General features: G+C 36.2%; 1 protein-coding gene across 1 annotated transcript; it reads left to right on the plus strand.

Annotated features, from left to right (window-relative positions):
- The first annotated feature begins 17,917 nt into the window (after positions 1-17,917).
- LOC149538070 (serine/threonine-protein kinase D6PKL2-like) lies at positions 17,918-21,342 on the plus strand. Its single transcript, XM_089802306.1, has 2 exons — positions 17,918-18,630; positions 20,240-21,342. Exons 1-2 carry the CDS (start codon positions 18,083-18,085, stop codon positions 21,048-21,050), a joined length of 1,359 nt encoding a protein of 452 aa, XP_089658432.1. The 5' UTR covers positions 17,918-18,082; the 3' UTR covers positions 21,051-21,342.
- Positions 21,343-21,994: the final 652 nt, after the last annotated feature.

Consider the following 21,994-nt stretch of genomic DNA (forward strand, 5'->3'; position numbering starts at 1 on the left):
ACCTTGGGAGTTTCTTTGGATTGATGGATGCACCACCAACTCGAATGTATGTGAATGTCTAGAATTGGATGAAATATGCACCAAGAGCTATGATCTACATCTTGGATTCATTGGACAACCACTTCCCATAATCCCCTTCAATGAATTGAATGATGGCAAAGATGAAGGCATCATTCATAATTTTGTACTCCTTGCTCTATGGTGAGAGCTTCTTCTTCACCAACTGAGGATAAACTATATATGGCCATGCATTAGGGTCCTGCATACTACCCTTCTTCTACAACCTAAGATAGTCGATTACCCTTGCTACAAGTAGATATACAACATAAGAAGTAAATATAGAACTTCTTCTTGTCCTTTACTATCCACAACTAGTCACACAAGTTCTCACTAAGTGTGGTGGCCCAATCCAGTGGCATCTTTGTGTGTCAGATGGTCTCAATGAAGTTTACCATGAATGGAGTGAGATGACCCACTGCAATGTCATCCTTCATGTATCCTCGAGTCATATCCACTTTGCTAAATGTCTTCCCCCGAGGTGGGTTCTCAATGAAGTATGAGGAATATATGATGTCAATGACCTCATAGTAATGCTCTTTATGCTACCTCTTAGCAGCTTCATACGAAAGTCTGATGAACTGATTGGCTTTGGATAGATGAAAAACCCTCTTGATATTATCAGGTTATAGATCCAAGACCACTTCTTTAGTGATGCTCTTTACCACCCTTTCATCAGGAACAAAATGCTGAGATAGGGTCATAATCAATTTAGCTAATTGCACAGTCTCGAGATGTGATGTTACATTTACTAATCCAAAACAGATTAGGGTGGATCTCAAGGATGACCTTTTAGTTGGATTGTTACAAACTCTCAAGAATTCTCCCAAGTTTGTGTGTCCAAATTCTGTGTCTTTGATCTCAGAGTACTCATTGTGTAACTGTGATTTTGGGGTTACGCCTTGGAACTTGTAAACAACTAGTTTTTCTGCTAATCCGGATGTGGATGCCATTTGATTATATTACCTGTGCATCACGAACAAAAAAATGATTAATTATTAGATTTCAAAAAAGGAAAAAAATGTAAAAGAAAAAAAATCCCCCTTAGGGACTTATTTATTATTATTTTTTTTTAAATTAATTTTTTTTTAAATTATTTAATAGAGTGGGCATAGGCTCAAGGGTTTACACGAGGGCACGAGTGTTGCACATGCATGCATGGCTGGGTGCACTGTGCGTAGGCCCAAAAGGATGTGCAACACGCATGCACTCACCGCTCACATGGAGGCATGGGTGCCACACATGCGCTGAAGGGAGCTGGGCGTAGTGCCACAAGCGCCCCCAAAAGGGTGTGCGAGCGCGATGCCGCTCGCATGCAGGTTTCGTGTGCACACCCAAAAGGGGGCAGGGCACACCACGCGGGTGCTACTCACACACCCAAAAGGGCCCACAACACTTCTTGCAAGAGCACTGCACAGGCACTGTGCAAGCCCAAAAGGGCGCCGCAGTGGCATGCTACTCACGCACAACATGTGGGTGCCCAAAAAGGGCACTACACACTGTGTGCCATGTGTCAATAGCACACACATTCCTCATGGGTGTGCGACTTGACTGAAAAAGGTAGGGGGGGGGGGGGGGGGGGGGGGGGAATGCATCCATACCTCTCCCTCCTTGCTCTTGTGTAAATGAGCAAAACAAGGAGTGGAGGGAGGGTTTTACAACCCTCTCTCTTGTGTAAAGCATGCACACGCGATTTTTTTTTTTTCAATTTTCTAACTCTAAGACTCTTAGCTATAATTAGATTTCTTCCCCTGACTCTCGAACTATGAGTCCGAGAGTCAAAAAAAGTAGGGGGTCCCCATTCCTATTGAGGAATGGGGTGTGTGTTATGGAAACCACAACAAATAGCCCCAAAAAAAGGAAGAAATGAATAAGGCATTTCTTCATCAGCAAATATTATTCCGACATGTGTGAAACACCAACCAAGCTTCGAACATCTTGAGCTTATTTTGAATGACTTCATAGTTAAAGCATCAGGACCCGAGATTTTTAACTTCAATGTGTGCAATGTGTATTTGTTCCCTTTGATGCCTTAGGATGCAATTTATCTAAGTTTTCTGAAAACTTGAAAATGATCTTCCACTCCTCCTAGCTCATTCATAAGAATCTCCATGAAGACTTTTATTAATCAATTGGTTGACCAGATGAGAGAATCAGTTTGAGGGCTCTTGGCAGGATGTCATGCTCTTTTAATTTTCAGGCTTTTTGAAAAAAAATCGTTCCATGTCATTAAGAATGCTATTTTTGATGAAGCAATACTTTGAATATAAGATATTCTATTTTGAGAACGTATCTTTTGCCATTTCAAATCTCTGGAATCCTTCAATCTTAACACCATATTCCCCTTTTTTTTTCTTTTCTTTTTTGTATCCTGACTACACTTAGACTATGTAGTCGAGACATTGGTGTCATTTTTTGGATTTGATATCTTGTGAACATCCTGTGTGTTCCTCTTTTAGAAATCTTTTAGACACTCTCATGCCAATCAATGATCTTAGCAATCTTTCAAGGAGACCCTTCCTATTTGAACCAATTGAAGTTTGGATCATCTCTCATCATCTTTGACTTGAATTCAACAACACCAAAAATGGATCAAATCTTAAAATTTTCAAAATGTTGAGAACTTGTTAGTCTAGAGTACTAATTTCTTGATTGAAAATCCCTTATTTCCGCAAGAAATGTCCATTGCTTGGTTGGTATAAGACACATAATCATCAAAAATATTTTGACAAAGAAATACCTCCTTTTAAAATCGGGACCAAAGAGTGGTTAGTAAAATCTTATGAAAAAATCCAATTACACCTTATCCCCTAGGACTGACACAACTTTGAAAACGAAACACACAACTGAAAGGAAACACATGATTGAAAGAAAACACACTTGCAGAAATAAACACGCTTGCAGAAATGAAAATCTAATCTAGATGCGGAAATAAAATCTAACTAATTTTATTTTTTTTTAGGCTTCAAAATAATGTTTCAAAAATTGACCATTTATGGGAAAAGGTAGAAACCCCCCCTGTAAGGAACTTAGCCTAAAAGTGTTTTTGCCGAGAATTTTTACAATCTGATACAGGCTTGTCCACAAGTTTTGAAACTTGGTATGGCTACCCGGCTTTTCTTTCGCCTTATCCCACATTAGAACAAGGTCTGAAATCCTAAAGGATTTTATCATGGCCCTCTTGTCAAACCATCTCTTAACAATAGCTTGATGTTTAGCCATGTGCTCTAATGTAGTTGTTCATTTGTCATCCAATTCTAGAAGATCCATCAATCAGATTTGTACTCTATCAGTGTCATCAACATACCCACTCATGAATTTTAAGACAAGAATCTTAAGATTGAGTAGGAATATTGGTTCTTGCCCATAAACAAGTAGCCCATAAACAAGTAGATATGGAGAAGTCCTCAAGGCATTTTTAACTCTGACTTGATCCATCCACAAGACATATTTCAATTGTGTATGCCAATCCCTAGGATTCTCCTTCAGCAATCATTTTATCATAGAGATTAAGTTTTTGTTTGTAGACTCTGCTACCCCATTTCCTTACAGGTAGTAATTTGAGGAGAATTTGATAATGACTTTGTTTTCAAATGCCCATTGTGTCAGGAATGCAAATACAAATGCAAATCCATTATCACATACAAGAGTGAATGGCATTCCAAATCTAGTAACAATATGTTCTTCCAAAAAGTCAGTCACCACCTTAGTAGTGCAATTTTTGAAATTCTCTGCCTCTGTCCATCGTGTGTAGTAATCCGTAGCTATAAGAATGAATGCATGTCCAATTGATGATGGTGGGTTTACTGGACCAATGAAATCCAGTCCCCACTTTGTGAAAGGGTGCACCTCGTATACTAGTTGTAGTGGCATTGTTGGGTGCCTCTCTTTGTTAGCACTAGTTTGGCATATATGACAAGAACGTACATGTTTAAAAGTATCCTTGAATATCGAGGGCCAAAACTAACCCAATATTAAAATCATGTGAGCTGTTGCTTCTGCTAAACCATGTCTCATATCGTACTTGTCATGAAAATGTTCCAAGACATCCTTAGCTTCTTCATATCCTAAGCATTTCAAATAAATCTCTTCATAGTTCCTTTTATATAGCTTGTTATCAAGTAACTTATAAGACTCACATTTCATATTAAGTCCCCTATGTTGCGAACTATTTATCCATTTAGGGCATTGATCTTGTAAGAGATAATAGACAATATCCTGGTACCACACATCTATCACCACACCTTGATTGATATCAACTTGTGATACAACCATCTTCTTTTGATCATCTTCATCTATTTCATCAGCAAATTTGAATTCCTTTTGATTGCCATCCTAGTTGTCAACGATCATTTTGGACAATCCTTGTCCTTTAACTAGTCCCATAGGTTGAATCTCTAGATTGAATTCCTGAAGTATTGCTATTCACTTTCCCCTTCTTTCACCAAGTTCATTCTGCATCAAAAGCGTCTTTACTACTGGGTCAGGTATAATTGCATACACCTTACTTCTGAGTATGTAGTGATGAAACTTCTTTACTGCCTTGATTAATGCAAAGGACTATTTATCAAGATTTGAATATTTCAACTCAGCATTCTTTAGAGGACAACTCATAAAAGCAATTGGTCACTCATCTTCCTTCTCTCTTTTTTGTGTCAAGATCCATGCACAAGAATGTTCAGAAGTAAAGGAATAGATATTGAATGGTAATTTGTAATCTGGACTTACCAAAATAGGGGCTGTGGAAATGGCAACCTTAATATCTTGGAATGATTTCTTTATCTCCAGTACCCATTCTGTTTTAGCTCCCTTTTTAGTAAATCATTGAGGGGGCAGACTATCTCTGCGAAACCACTTGTGAATTTGTGTACAAAGTTTATCTTTCTAAAGAAAGATTTTAATTCCTTCCAACTGTGTGGAGGTGCTAACTTCAAAATAGACTCAACTCTATCTGAATCAATGGAAATTCTGACTTCAAAAATGACATGTCCGAGGAACTTCCCTTTAGTAACACCAAATGAACATTTCTTGGGATTGAGTGATATGCCATACCTATGACATCTATTGAATACATACCTTAGATAAGCAATATGAGTACTTCAATCTTTCGTAAAGATAGTCAAGTCATCCATGTAGATGACTATACACCTTTTCATCAATCCTTTGAAAGCTTCATCCATTGCTTATTGAAATGTAGCTCCCACATCAATCAACCCAAAAGGCATCCTTTTATAAGAAAACGTTCGCCACTTGGTTGTGAAAGCAATCTTTATCCTATCTTCTTCATCGACCATCACTTGGTTATATCCTGAGTAACCATCCAGGAATGAAATCATCTTTGAAACATTAACGATTTGCAATGCCTCATCTAGTGAGGGTAGAGGGTAGTTATCCTTTTGAGATGCTAAATTCAAGTTGCAAAGTCAACACAAAGATGAATCTCTTTGCTCTTCTTCCGTACAAGAACCAAATTTGACACCCATGTGGGGTGACAGATAGGAAATATGATCTTAGCATCCATAAGTTTCTTAACTTCTTTCATAATCAGTGGTTTGATAATTGGATTTACTAGTCATTGTCTTTGTCGGAAAGGTTTAGCATCTAGTTTCAACGGGATGTCATGTGTGATTATCTCAGAATCATAAGTCTTTAACTCTTCATAGCTCCAAGCAATAACATCTTTGTACTCAGTGAGCAATTTGAGCATATCATCCCTTTCTTGTTGATTGCATGCTTTTCCTATTTGCAACATTTTTGGTTCTTCATCAATACCCAAATTGTACGAGTCACATTCTTTGATTCCTTTCTCTTGAGTTTCCCTTCTATTGAGTGCTAATTCGTCACGATCAAAGATGTGTTCAAGTTCAACCATTCCTTTTGGAATGGTGTTGGTTTTCAAATTAAGGATTCCATCATCATCCTCAAGCTTATCATCTTCAAGCTTGTTCTCAGGTGTACCATCAATCTCTTGTCCTTGAAAATGGTGACTGCACATAATAAACTCGAGTATATGTTGATCATCCTGAAAGACCTTAAAGTTAGTGATATTTTTGGGAATGGAAGTAATAGAAACTAATTCGACTGAGAATCTTTTTAGCTTTGTCTTTTCAACTAGTTGCAAAGCGCTAGCTGAAATAGCAAGGGTGTTCGCTACCACATTCTTCCTTCTTGGAATGGATTTGATGTTTAGAGCTTCAAACTCATTCATTATATCCCATACCCTTTTCCTATAAGTGATTAATCTTTTGTCATTGCATGAGTATATGGATTTTACTTGTCATATAATTAATTGAGAATCCCCTTCAATTATAAGAGCAGTGACTCCTTTTTCCAATGCAAAGAGAAGTCCTCGAATCAAAGCTTCATATTCTGCACCATTGTTAGTACATCTAAGCTATAATATATATGTGGCATAGAAAGACCTACCTTTTGGGTTGATTAGTTCAATACCTGCACCAGCTTCTAATTTGTATTTGGAACCATCGAAGCAGAGTATCCAAACTACATTTTCCTTGGGTTTTCTGACTTTGTGCTTATTTGTCCTTAACTTTTCTTTTGCTTGAGCCTTGAATGACTATTTCTTGCGAACCCATTGTAACTTTTCTCGTGTAGGGCTTGATGAGTCTCCTTCATATCCTATGGATAGAGGAAGTGTGTGTTTTTCTTGCTTCTCATGAATTTCCCCTATTAGCACTTTGATTTGTTCAACTTTAGGTTCAGGATGAATGACTACTAAAGTCCATTCTTTACCTTTGACATATCATCTTCTTCTTTGAACTTTAATCATCCCTAGAGGAGGAGAGGATAAACCTCCACTATATGAAGAGGTATCACTGTATGATACATTTAAATATTCACTTTCTTCGTGAATATGTTCAATAAGGTTGGGCGAATTCACTGAATCTTGACTTTCAATAATTTCATCTATTGAGGTCTTTGTACTCTTGGTTTCCATTATTTGTGTCAACACCTTTGCTACTGCTTCTTGGCATACTAAACATTCAAAATCTAAATGACTAACTTTGTGCAACTGGTAAAATCTTGGAAGGAGGAGGATACTAGGGTCAACTTCCTCTCCTAAACAATGTAGATTAGTCACCATACTCTCTATGAATTGTGTCACGATCTCACTTTTGGGTACCGACACCTTAGGTTCTTCATTCTGATCTTGAGATGTATTGTTTGGAACCATATTCAATACCATCACTTTTTATGAACCCAAATTTTATTGTAAGAATGCTATCTCATTCGAGGCATTATAATCTATGATCATTGTTTTTAGTTGGGCTCAACATCTATCTTGATTTGATTGTTCAATCCTTTCCATGGCAACCATAATTGAGTGAAGTCTGTAGAGAACCATCCTTTGAGACATTTTGTCCATTCTCTACTTAGGAGTAATCCATATGTCTCTGGGATATCAACCACATGTATGTCAATAATATCTTGGATCCAAGGATCAACTGTTAACTATATCCTCACATCTTTTAATACCCCAATGACTTTTACCTCTATTTTACCCAACTATATTACCACTCGGTTAGAGGGTTGAGGATTAACTCCTAGCCTTTGAGCTATTGATAATGGCATCACATTACATGAAGCTCCTAAATCAATAAGAAAATTGTGAAGATTCTTCCCATATATCCTTATGCTTAGCAAAAATGGGGGTACCTCAACTTTTTCCTTGAACATAGTGGGCATTTCTTTTGTAGCATTTACTTGTTGTGGCACCATCTTTTGAGGGACATTATTCATATTATGGGAAACCTTTGTATTATCCAATGTCTTCATGAGTGCTTCTCTTTGTTGTGGACAATTCTACAACATGTCAAACATGGACATATTGGCTTTCATTTTCTTTAGATATTCTACTGCATTATACTTTTCAGTAGACCAGGTAGGGTTCTTTAGTATTGTGGGTATGTTCACTTGATTTTGATACTATTGTCCTCCTTGGGCTAGCTTTACAGGTGGTGGATTGTTGTTTGCTCTAGGATTAGGTGGATTCAGTTGCAAACCAAGAGGAATTCTATCAGTCAAAGGATCCCTTTTATTTATGAGATTGTATGAATTTTGATTGTCATTACGAAAGGAAAACATCTCGTCATGTTGAAGATTGGGTTCTTGACTAAAAGGGAATGAGAATTCCTCACTTACTTGTTGTTCCACTTGTACATTCTGTGTAGAATCATAAGATTCTAATAGCATTGAATTGAATAGGAGGAGGATTATCATTCACCTATGAGTTTTGATTCACCTCCTGATTACAATTATAGTATGCACCTTCATTGCTAGGCATATTTTGGCCATCATCATACTGATTGATATTAGCATACTGAATGCTGTTGTCATTGTTATCAGCAGGAATGTTTCCATTATTTGGTTGAGTATTCCATTGTCAAATTTGTCTTTGGAAGCCATTGTTGCAATCAAGAGGATTGAAGTTGTTTCCTCTGCCATTATTTTATGCATTGTCATTACTGTTATTGTTAAAGTTCTTGTTGTAATTCTGACCAAAATAGTTGTTGTAAGGGCCAGCATTATTTCTTTGGAAGTTGTTATTTTGTCCTTATGACAATCTAAGACATGTCAACTCATTGTCTTCTTCAATTGACCAAATTCTGAAAGATCGTTATCTGCTTCCACAAGAACCGTTACTTTTTGTTCAAAGAAAGCTATTTTTAGGGGCTCGTACCCTGGATATGTTATCACTTGAGTTTATGGAGCGGATGCCTATTGTAATGGAACTAGGTTCATAGGTATGAACTGACTAGGCATGGTGGGTGCTCCCATGGGGTACGTTGGCATTGTAGGGACTGTTTGTGCCGAAAGCATCATTCCTCCCCATTAGGATTAGCTTGCTTCGTGAACGTGATCACTTCTGCAAAGACTTTGTCCAATGTGTCAATATTTGCTGCAAGAAGTCTTCACAGAAAAATTGAAGGAAGAGAGTCCATAGCACTCAAATAAATTTGGATGGTGGCTTCAACCGGTATCATGTATGGTGTTTCCAACTTGCGGTAGGCCATATGAAAGCAATGGTTGAAGTGTGAAACTGTCTCAACTGGGACCTTTTTTATTGATATGAATTGTTGATGTATCACTGCTGGATTGATGAATGTTTTGAATTATTCCAAGAACAATTTTTTGAAAGTGTCCTAGTCTCCAATACATCCTAGTGGTAGGTTCACGTACCAATTGAAAGAAATTTCCCCTAAAGAGTAGGGAAATAAACGAAGAACCACATCTTCATTAGCAATTTTCTTTCGGTTGCAAATTTCCTTAAAAACCTTGACATGATCTTTGACAGTTCTTGTTTCTCCATAAATGAACCTTGGACAAAATTTCTCGGGATTCTTAGGGAGGTCATGGAGGAAACCTCTCAAGTTAATGGGTGAATCAACTGCATTTGTGAAAAAGGCCATTGGAGGATTTTGTGGACCTAAAGGTGGTTGCGATGGTGATGGGAGTGTTGGAATATTTGGAGGTCCACCCAGTGATTAAATGGGTGGTGGAGTAGAAGAAGATGATGAAATTTTGAATGGAAGTGGTTGAACTCAAGGTGTTCCTTTGTCACTACATGGCTTACGAAAATGAGTAAGCTCTAGAAATTCTTGAGCACTTGGTGAAGATCTTAACGCTCACTAGAATGGGGATCTTGGATCAATATTCTCTAGCTTGTATCAATTCTAAAAAATGCATCTCTGCAGAAGTAAACTTCCTCACTTCTTCTTAGATTTTGTGCACCACAAAGTTCTATGGACCTGTAGATTTGCCGTCCTACAGATCTGCGTACCTACAGATCTGTGGACCTACGTACCTGCAGACCTGCATACCTATGGATCTGCGGACCTAAATTTCTAAAAAAATTAGAAGTGATTTTTGAACTTTTATGGAGTGTAGATTATTACAAGGGTGCAAGAATTCTGAAACTTTATCAAATCTTCCTTGTTTCCAATACTAGGTTCTTTGTTTTCAGGCCCTCCTTCTAGCGCCACTTATGTTGGGCGTTCATTTTCAACGAGGTCAATGCCAGGAATCCATAGTGTAATTCCTCTCTTGAAAAGAAAATCTTTTTAACGATCCACTCCAAGGTTAAGTATTTGTCTTGCGACGTACCAAAATTCACTTAGTAGAAGATAAATGTGAGTGTTCACAAGGAGGCCTTTGTTGGTTCTAAAAACTCTTTTATCTTGGAATTGAAGTAAAATATGTTCGCTGTCTCAAAATATCACACCAAAAGAGCAATATTTCTGTATTTTTTTGTTTTTCAATGAATGCAACTCTAACAATGCAGCTACTATGAGGTCCTATTCTAATAGGGGGGTTAGTAAAGCAAATAACAAAACTGAAAGAAAAATAACATGAAATCAAATCACTTGAAATTGAAATTCCTAAATAGACATAAGCTATAGAACACAACATGCTGCAAGTTAAACCTTTGAAGTAATCGGTAGGAAACCAATGAAAATAGGAGCAACGCTTCCTATAATCCACTAATGCAATCATCGGTGAGAATCTTTAACAAATCGAATGATGTTTCACTCTTCATCAAATCACAAGGCCACGAAAAGTGTGCTCATGTGAGACAAAAAGCTATGTAGAGACAATCAGGTGATCTCTTCTCAAGCTCATCATGTCAGCGAAATTCATATATTTGTAGCAAAGACCAAAACTAAAAGATCGCACAACCAGAAACAATGCAATAAACCTTTGGCTCAATCACAATCTCATGAATAAAATCCACAAAACAATGACACATTTAGGCAAGAATAACTGCACTCCGAATGCTATGACCAAAAGCATAACTTTATTGCATAATAACGACAGCCCTTATTACATTTTACAATGGGGTATTTATAAGAAATCATCTCCTCAATTTGTGTTGAGAGTAAGAGATATCTTGATGCAATAAAATGCTTTTAAAACATTTAAACAAACTAAATATATACAAACTGACAATCTAACTGGTGCTTAAAGGGACTTCATCCATATTTTACTCATTATTCGGATGCATGAGCCCTTTACATGTCAAAAAAAATGAAAGCATGAGAGAGAAAGTAGGAGAAAGCCATCAGTCAAAATGGAATTGCATGAAGGCATCAAAAATGGAAACTGACCCTTCACTAGGCGTGTGTCAGAGTTAACTTGCCATCATAATGCACTCTCGATGCATGGAAAGTGCTATTTATGGAACTAGCAGTCAACTATCAGTGCACCTCTAAATTGTAGAGCTACAAAGCTGTGGACCTGCAGAGCCATAGATCTGTGGAGCTGCAGAGCTGTGGACCTCGACTGGGTCAATATCTCAAAAATTTTACGAAGTGTCAAAATTGAAATTCTGGCATATGGGTTTTGTTCATCTTTATCCCAAAGCTATGTTTGGATGTTTGCCCTTGAATTTTTCTATAATCCCAGTAATCATAGTAGCATCCAAAAGATCCAAAGCCTCATACTTGTCTTTGGCCTTCTGTCTATAGTTGTCCACCTTAATTCGAGTTCCTATAAAATCTTTGAGCTTGGTGTCCAACTCTAAGAGTGCTTCCTTTGTCCTAAAGGCTTGTTTTATGTCTTCATCACTGGCTGCTTCCTCTAAAGTATTTATTAAATTTTCCACAACTACCTCAACTGGCAACAGTTTCTCTCATTCTTCATCTTCAAAAATGTCCAAGCATGTATCATTGTACAACTTTTCTACTTCCAAAATTTTCTCTTGGGCTTGTTCCTTGAGCCTATTTATTTCATCATGCAATGTTTCCATCACTTTATTTCCATCTACAATCTTTTCTATCCAATCATCTATCATGTCTAACTCCTCTTCAATATATACATCAATCAAAATGCAGTACCTTTTCCCTTTTATGGCTTGTAGAGTTTGTAAATCCTTACTCCATGCACATACCTCATCCATGATACTGAAGTCCTGCCTCAAAATTGCCACAATCTTATCAAAATTCTCTTGTGTAGCATGCAATAACCTCAAACTTCTTTTGATTATAGTAACACCCCTATCCTCAAGGTTGTCTCGCCAACTTTATCTATATTGAATAGGGGATCCAGTAGCTCCTGCGAGTCCTATAGCCTTATCTCATCCAAGATGGTCAAATGGAGAGCCTTCTCTACTCAATACAAAGTCATTCTACAATAGTCTCTGATACAGACATCATAGTCATTTGTGGCATTCATCCAATGATCTTCAATGGTGTCCTAGTGGTAGAACTCTTTTCCTGCCAGGTTTTCCACTTTACCAACATTGTCAAAGAAAGGCTAGGGAGAGTTATATTCTTCAAGAGGATAATTCTCCCATTTCCACTCAAAAATCGAGATATCCTAGTTTCTCTTTACCTGGTATAGTCCTATTACAAGGCCTCCATTTTCTTTTGATCCTCTCATATGTTGACTCAATCTGTCGGGATATTTCCATCAGAACAAACTTATCACTTGGGTACCTTGGGAGTTTCTTTGGATTGATGGATGCACCACCAACTTGAATGTATGTGAATGTCTAGAACTGGATGAAATATGCACCGAGAGCTATGATCTGCATCTTAGCTTCATCGAACAACCTCTTCCCATAATCCCTTTCAATGAATCAAATGATGGCAAAGACGAAGGCATCATTCACAATTTTGTACTCCTTGCTCTGCGGTGAGAGCTTCTTCTTCACCAGCTGACGATAAACTATATACGACCATGCATTAGGGTCCTGCATACTGCCCTTCTTGTACAACCTGACATAGTCGATTGCCCTTGCTGCAAGTAGATATACCATATAAGAAGTCATATAGAACTTTTTCTTGTCCTTTACTATCTGCAACTAGTCACACAAGTTCTCACTAAGTGTGGTGGCCCAATTCAGTGGCATCTTTGCATGTCTAATGATCTCAATGAAGTTGACCATTAATGGAGTGAGATGACCCACTACAGGAAATCCCATAACTCTGCTCAGGAGAATGATTGAATATTCAATGTCATCCTTCATGTATCCTCAAGTCATATCCACTTTTCTGATTGTCTTCCCCTAAGGTGGCTTCTCAATGAAGTATGAGGAATATATGATGTCGATCGCCTTCTAGTAATGCTCTTTATGCCACCTCTCAGCTGCTTCATACGAAAGTTTGATGAACTAATCGGCTCTGGGTAGATGAAAAACCCTCTCAATATTATCAGGTTATAGATCCAAGACCACTTACCTAGTGACGCTCTTTACCACTCTTTCAACAAGAAGAAAATGCCAAGATAGGGTCATAATCAATTCAACTAACTGCATGGTGCTGGGATGTGATGCTCCATTTATTAATCCAGAGTGGATTAGGGTGGATCTCAAGGATGACCTTTTGGTTAGATTGTTAAAAACTCTCAAGAATTCTCCCAAGTCCGTATGTCCAAGTTCTGTGTCTTTAATCTCAATGTACTCATGGTGTAACTATGATTTTAGGGTTACACCTTAGAACTTGTAAACAACTGGTTTTGTTGCTAACCCAAATGTGGATGCCATTTGATTAAATTACCTGTGCATCATGAAAAAAAAACATGATTAATTATTAGATATCGAAAAAGAAAAAGAAACATACCCCTTAGGGACTTTTTTTTTTTTTTTTTTAAATAAATTATTTAATAGAGCTGGAGAAGGGGCAAGGGTGCAGGCACTACGCGTGCATGCACGATTGGGTGTGCTGCTCACGGGCCCAAAAGGGTGCGCGACTCGCATGCATGCGTTGCTTACACAGGGGTACAAGCGTTGCACTCATGCTAAAGGGAGCCACAAGCGCACCCTCAAAAGGGGCGCAGTCAGGTGTACGTGCCCAAAAGGGCATGCGGGCATGGCACTGCTCACGCGCAGGTTTCACACTCATGCCCAAAAGGGGGCACAGTGCGAGCGCCACTCGCAATCGGTGCGTCTTGCAGGAGTGCCATGTAGGCACTGTGCACATGCCCAAAAGAGCATTTCTTGCAACGCAGGATCAGTGCGCCACTCACGCGCAACGCGCACACACCTCATGGGCATACAACTTGACTATGAAGGGGGGGGGGGGGGGGCAATGCATTCATACCTCTCCCTCCTTGCTCTTGTGTAAATGAGGAAAACAAGGAGTGGAGGGAGGGTTTTATAACCCTCTCTCTTGTGTAAAGCGTGCCCGCAATTTTATTTTTATTTTTTGAATTTTTTGACTCTAAGACTCCTAGCTATAATCATATTTCTTCTCCCAACTCTCGAACTATGAGTCCAGGAGTCAAAAAAAGTAGGGCGTCCCCATGCCTATTGAGGAATGGGGAATGTGTTGTGGACACCACAATAGTATGCAACCTTCCATGTTTGATTAATCAAATCTTTGGGATTTGGTGTTTCAAGCCATATTTATCTTTGAGTTTAGTTGTTTTCTTTTATGTGCTTCTTGATTTGATGCAAATTATAATCTTCTCTATCTGGTCAGGTTCTATTTTAGTGCAGGTTTTTTAGATCAACAATTACTTTTGACGTAGCTACGCAGATTCTACATACTTAAGTGGTGTTCTAAATGATCATCCTCTTTGTTCCTATCTTTTGGGTCATTCCCTAGCTTGGAGGCTTCTTCAGTCCTTCACTAGCTAATTTTAGAATTATTTCTATCTCTTTTTGGAGTAGGGTTTTTCCCATGTCATTTTCTCCATTTCTCCTCTTTTCAGAGATTTGGTTGTGCTTGGGTACCTCATCAAGCTTTGTTGGTAGGACCTAAATTTACTTTCTATATTGGTGTCTAGGTTTTTAGCTACTCCCTAAGTTCATCTTAAGTGGAGGTGTTAGAGTATTAAAGTTTTTCCTTATTAATTAAATCATATTGATTTAATTATTAAGTCACTTATTATCTCTAGTTTACTTAAGCTGAACTTTGGGCATATAATAATTAATTCTTTTATTTATTCTTATCATGCAACCTAGGTTAGATTCCTATTAAGGTTTTGATCTCCTTTATAAGGATTGATCTCTTTGTGATTATTGATTCGCTTTTGATTATAGCAATTTCTTTTTTTGCTCATCAATAATGTCACATCTACGGATCTAGGAATTCTAACCTCCATAGCTTTTGTTTCTCTCTTTCTGTGATAGGTGTTTGCATGTAGGTGATTCTTGGGAGCTATGTGGTTGATCTTTCATCAACTTTAATAGTTACAAATTGGTATAAACTCTTAAAACTTGCCAGATAGAGGGAAATACACTCAATTTTTGTGTTATTTGGGAAGCTATGAGTCAATATCAAGTCATTTTCAACACTAAAAATGAGCTTGGATAAAACCAAACAAAAAATATATAGTTCTTAATTGAAGAAATTAGGCTCAACTCCCTAAGCCATATGACTTCAAATTTCAAATTACGAAAACAAGTTACATGAAATATTGTGCTTTTTTTACTAGTAACTTAGTGCATTTATCCCAATACTAGACTCATTTTGCAGTATGTGAAAGGAGAGTAATGTGGAGGAATGAAGTCTCTTCTCCCCAACATAGCTATAATACTAGGCAAAGGGCTCATAGTGTCAAGGGGTGGGGGATAGTATATATGTGGGGGACTTCATTGCTCCTCTTTGTCTATTCCTCCTTTGGGGTGCAAATGAAGAAAAAATAGTTTAGAGAGACATAGGCCAAATTAGCCTCCACGATCTATATGACTATTTTCTTATTAAAGGAATTAGAGCTTATAGCTTAGCAGAGGCATTGGTTATGCAAAACTAAGAGGGTGTTCAAGAGATTCAAAGACAATGAAGAGGACAATAAACATGAATGTGCATGAGGTACTGTCCACACTTATTAGTGCCACCAATTTACCAAGTCGTCTTGTAAATTCCCTTATTTCTTGGCTTTGAATAATAACTTGCACTTCAAGCATTACAAGGTATTATTCTCATAATTCTTCATTGTTCTACCTACATGTTTAGACATATTTTTTGCAAAGTGATTGCAATGGTGTACTTTGCTCTTGTATGTACCTATCAAAGGGGGATAAGGTTTTTTGTTTCCTATGTTTGACCCTTGTCTTTGAGTGAATTGATTTGGTTGGGAGATCCTAGCATAACCCATAGTTTTGGTGAATGATTTTTTTTTTTTTTTTCAATAAGAGACCGAAGCCAAGGTTAATTATTATGTGTTGTGATTAATTATTATTATTGTTTATTAAGGGTGAGTAGATTTGAACCCAAGATCTATTTGATAAGAGGCTCACAGTTACCATTGTGTTGTAGGCCCTTGTCTTTTGGTGAATGATTTTTAGAGGGAGCAATTTTATATCATTTTTTAAAACTATGTTATCATTTTCCTATTAATAAAATATACATATATGCACAATTTATTCAAATAAGTGACCATGTCTAATTAAATGTGCTAAACCCCTCAGACTAGTATCTAACAATCTAGTAGAATTAGGATCCCTAATAGAAGGCTTAAGACTATGTCAAGATATCATAATTAAGAACCTAATTATCGAGGGTGATTCACAAATTATTTTAAATGCCTTAAGAAAAAGGGAAACCCTTAGTTGGATCCTAAATTGTAAACTTGAGTATGCCTTAGATATAGTCAATTTTTTCGAAGACACAATCACCAAACATATTTATAGGTAATTAAGACAAAATTAATAAGTTAACAATTAGAAAAACAATTACACTTAAACATTAATAATAGTAGAGGGATAAATATTTATTCGGGATATAATCTAATAAAGATTAAATATAGATGTCCTAAAATAATCAAAAGAAAAATAAAATAAAGTATAAATATGTATAATCAAAATAATTTACTAAAGTATATTTTGGTTGTACAGTAGATTAGAAAATGTTGATTTGTATTTGAAAATGTTTAACCATGTTTCTAACATGATCTTAGCTTATTTTATTTTGGTAGGCACTTCAATAAGGATATCAAAAAGTTGAACTACAAATATGGAAGTTAAAAAATTGGCGTCAAATGATTAAATTAGTTAAATTATAATTAAAAGTAATAAACCATCCCTAATCTTAGATATCTCACAAAAATGGATATCAAATTTATTTTAAACAATTGGATCTTAAGACCTTTTACCTATAAAAAAATAAAAAAATAAAAATAAAAAAATATATATAATTTATTTTTTTAAAATCTGTAAACCATCAAAGCCTTTGATTATATAGAAAAATTACAGGTAGAGATGATCTCTGTTCAAACGAGCATTGGAAGGAAATAATGGAGAAGAAAACCTCAAGTTTTGCCCAACACCTTAATCCTTTACAAAATACACATATAAAAGGGACATACCCCAAAATTTTAATACATATCTATGTTATCCTTCCTACATTTGTAATAAAAATATACATATTTCCTAATATAAGAAATATAATATTTTAAATCTCTTACTAAACATGATTTATAATTAGATGTATCTTAGTTCCACATTTATGAGTTAAAATTAAAAAATTTAGAAAACCAAAATTCTTATAGTCAAGAACATTGATCTCTTTAATTCTGAAAAGTAATATTTTAAAAATACTGTAATATGTTATCAATATTGTTTACCCTCATTTTTAATATTGAAAATTAATTTATATTAAACATGGTTAATGAATGGGTTTTTAGAGCTAATCTTATAAATGTAGTTTGTGAATAGAACCAAACAAATTTAAAGAAACCAGCCAAATTTATAGAGATCAATGATTTAGCATGTCTAGAAGTCGGCACAAAAGGCTCTCCAAAAAAGTGAAGATCTTTATATAAAATAATAATAATAATAATAACAATTAATAAAAACAAAGTAATCGAAACGTCACACTCATCTTATCAATTTAAAAACAAAATTCGCGGTTTATTTTCGGCCACTCATATAACTTGTTATTATTGAGCCCGGGAAAACAGAGTCCTCCCACATTCTTTCTTCGCCTGAACAATTTCAGGGTTTTTTCGCACAGCAGAAATCGTCGGGTCACATAAATATTCGAGGTTTAAGAATTCATCTAACAGTTACTTTAACAGTGTATTGGCGAGTTCGGGCAATTCAAAAGAAGCTTCAAAGAAAACAATGTCTTCACACAATTATAAACGGCTGTCTCCTCTATCTGAATCTGAGCAGCAAAGCAGAAGGGCAGATCAGAAGAGTAATTGTAATAATGATAAAATTGTTGGTTCCAGTTGCAATGGCGCAGATATGAACAGTCCAAAAACTAAAGCAAAGAGAAAACCGAGCCAAGCAAGCGGTGCAAAATGGGAGGCCATAGAAGCCCTAACTAAAATGGTTGAAATCGACTTTTTTAAGCATTTTGAGATTATAAAGCAAATAGGAGAGGGGAGTGTAGGGCACATTTTCCTGTCTCGGCTTCTGAATACTCCCCATTACTTTGTATTGAAGACCATGAACAGAGTGATTCTTGAGAAGATTAACAAGGCGAAAGGTATTCAGAATGAGATTGACATACTTGAGATGTTAGACCATCCATTTCTTCCCGTGTTGTATCATTCGTTTCAAATGGGGCCCTCTACTGTTGCTGTTATGGATTACTGCCCAGGTGGTGACTTGTATGGACTTCAGCGAAAACAGAGAAACAACTGCTTTTCTGAAGCAGATGCACGGTATGTCTTCTTTTGTGTTTTTCCTGTTAGCGATGTGTGTAGAATCTTGGTTTCGTTTGGGGCATTGTTTGTAGCCTTTGATTCTTATAATCGATCTCAGACACTGGTTGTAGCCTTTTTGTGGATTATCATGTTCTGAGGACAGGGTTTCAAATTATCCAGGGTTCATTATGTTTCAATTGATATAGGGGTATAAGTTCAGGTTGATATCTTTTGAGGTATACATATCATCATAACAATACAGGACATGAACTTCTCCTGATTCTTCATATTAACTTTTCAGAGGTTTGAATGTTGTAAACTATCTCCTGTGCCAATCCTTTAGAGTTTATGGTAATGAAGATCATTTCTAGCATACAATATTGGTGTTTTTCTGTAAGTATGATTTTTTTACCTATTTACAGATAGGACTGTTACACTATATTGATATTGGTCTACAGTGAGTGTTAAAATAGTTGTGCTTTGACCTTTTAAGATAATCCTCAATATGCTTCCAATCATCCTTAAGTTTGGATCGTCAATTTCAAGCCTTTTAAAATGTTCACAAAGCTTGTCTATGCTAATTGTTCAGGTCAGGTCAACCATGCTAGAAACCTTCAAGGTTTAGGTCGCCAAAACCATCAAACCTATTTCTCCGCCTATATTTATACCTATTTTATATTAAACATCCTCTTTACAGGCAGCTCTGTGCTCAACGGACAAACTCAACAGATTATGTAGTCTGATTATATCAGCTTAGCTCTTATTCACATAAATCTTAGATAAAAACTATGTGTTTCCTTAACAAGTTTCTATATATTGATACATGCACATAGTTTAATCAATTTCTGTGGTTTTTGTTTAACTTGTAAAGGCTCTGTGATGTTCTTGATTTTTCTTTAAAGAGAATTAGTCAGTGCAATTATGCAACATCACTAATAAAACTCCCCCGTCTCTCTGATGTTTTAAATCTTTATAAAAAGAGAACTGGTCAATGCAACAACACTCATAAAATCCCCATATTCTCCTGGCTTGATTAACGTCTATCCTAGATAATGCTCTCCTTGACACTGTTCTTAAAACAAAATATGACAAAGCGTATGCGTCTTTTGCAGAGAGATTAACTTTTGAAAGAATTTATTAGTTCAACCGATCACTTCGGAAATTCTCATTTCTGTAATCATTTTTTATGAAAATTTTCAAGTTGTCATGTTAACCAAATCTCCCCTTTCTTAGAAAAGGCAATGCATTTTTAATCTACACTTTCACTACTTGTTAAATGGAATTGTTTGCTTAGTACGACAGTGTTTTCCTATCAGCCTGCCTCCCTGCAACAACATGTTTTTCAGTATGATGTCTCTCCAAATAATATAGTTCAGGTAATTTGTTATATATGGGATTTATTTGAAATTTGAATGGATTCAATTGGTGGTTTTATAAATGGCATCATAATATTTGGAAGAAATATGTAGATTAAGAGGTTTACTACTTTATGTTACTATAAGAGAGGAAACTGTTCAAAGGTTTCTAAGCAGGTTAACAATTGCATGGTTAATTATTTTAGGGTTTTTCTATGGTTGATAATTTCCAAACTTTCTAACCCAATGACCATTTCTATTTCATACCACAGATTCTATGCTTCAGAGGTCCTTATAGCATTGGAATACCTCCACATGTTAGGAATTGTATACAGAGATCTCAAACCAGAAAACATATTGCTAAAAGAAGATGGGCACATAACTTTGACTGATTTTGATCTAGCCAAGAGAGGCCATTTCAATCCAAGTGTGAACAAATTTTCTCATCCTCTGAGAAAGCTTCTCAGCAGGCGAGAAAAAGGAGACAATATTGAGTGTCACAAAGAAATAATAGGATGTTTGTCCTTCGTAGGGCTGTTAAAGGGCTTCATAAAATTGAACAAGGGGAGTCCTCCAAGGCTTCCAAGCAGTGAAATGTCTCCAAGGCTGAATATAAGTGCGGTTGCTTCTTTGCCAGAGATGCAGACAGAACCAAGAAGTGTCCGTGCAATGTCAATGGTGGGAACATATGAATACTTGGCACCAGAGGTTGCAGAGGGCAAGCGCCATGGAAGTGCTGTGGATTGGTGGGCTCTTGGGGTTTTACTCTATGAACTTCTCTATGGGAAAACACCATTTTTGGGTGAGGATGACAACGATACATCTATGAATATAAGGGAAAAGCCTCCTCCTTTCCCTGAGAACCCAAAAGTGAGTGATGCTGCAAAGGACTTGATCAGTAAGTTACTGACTAAAGAGCCTTCCAAACGCTTGGGATTTGAAAGAGGAGCTTCTGAAATCAAGGAGCACCCTTTCTTCGATGGTGTCAAATGGACATTGATTCTTAAAGCCACACCTCCAGTGATTCCTGGACCATATTACGGTCAGCATGACGATGAAGATGATTTTTATGCGTTCGACTGAATGATTGTTCGCTCGAGGTTTACAGTGGGTTTCTGTTAGATTTAAGGTTTTTTGGAATCGCCTGATTCCATTTAAGAAGTTTTAATTGCTTTAAATTCTAAAATCTGTTATTTTGATAACGTCAATTATTTGTACAAGATGTATTGACTGTGCATGCCGGATGTCATGTAGAAAATACAGGAGGGGTTAACATTTCAGTTATGAAGACAAGGACAATTTGAACGAACGAATGGTATTTTGACATTGATTAGATAATCTTGCTATATGAAGTGTGGGTTACATTTGATGAGAATGTTATTATTATTAGTCTCTCCGGAGACTAATGTTTTTACTTCGTTATCTCTAATTAACCTTTTTTTTTGAAAAATTTGTGTCAATATTTTTATAATCATATGGTTTGAGATGATATTTTTATTAAAATGCTTTTTCTTTATTTCTACATTTTTTATTGTCTTATATTAATATCTTTTAGTAAAATTTAATTAAAAATTAGAAAAATATGTCTCTTGATCAATTGAAAGTGAAGAAGGAAAGTTTCAAAATTATTTATTAATATTTTTTTCTATGAAATACATATCATACGTGTGTGGACACTATAGGTAATAGACCTGAAGACTATAGTTTTTCTAATTTTTTAAAAGGACCGATCTCAATTAGGGACCAAAGATAAGAGATGAGTAGGTATCCTTGATTTAAACCTTACAAAAAAATTATACTCAATTTTAATCAATTATAAAGCATGCTCTTGATTCTACAATGAATAGCTATATTTTTGAAAAATCTTTGTTTATCATTCTTAAAAATTTAAAACTTGACTAAGATTAAATTGTTAGAATATTAGATGAAAATATTACCCATACTCTTGAATATAGAATTATTATTTAGATAACTTGACTCTTACTAGCCAATAAATAAAATGGAATAATATATGAATAAAAATTAAT

This window comes from Cupressus sempervirens, chromosome 9 (assembly GCF_028749045.1).
Source record: "Cupressus sempervirens isolate cs-2001-9-10 chromosome 9, ASM2874904v1, whole genome shotgun sequence".
Classification (NCBI taxonomy): domain Eukaryota; kingdom Viridiplantae; phylum Streptophyta; class Pinopsida; order Cupressales; family Cupressaceae; genus Cupressus; species Cupressus sempervirens.

Coding starts and splice junctions, on each gene's coding strand:
- LOC149538070 (XM_089802306.1), top strand. CDS start 18,083: ATGTCTTCACACAATTATAAACGGCTGTCTCCTCTATCTGAATCTGAG. Junction 18,631..20,239: donor TTTTCTGAAGCAGATGCACG/GTATGTCTTCTT, acceptor TTCATACCACAG/ATTCTATGCTTCAGAGGTCC.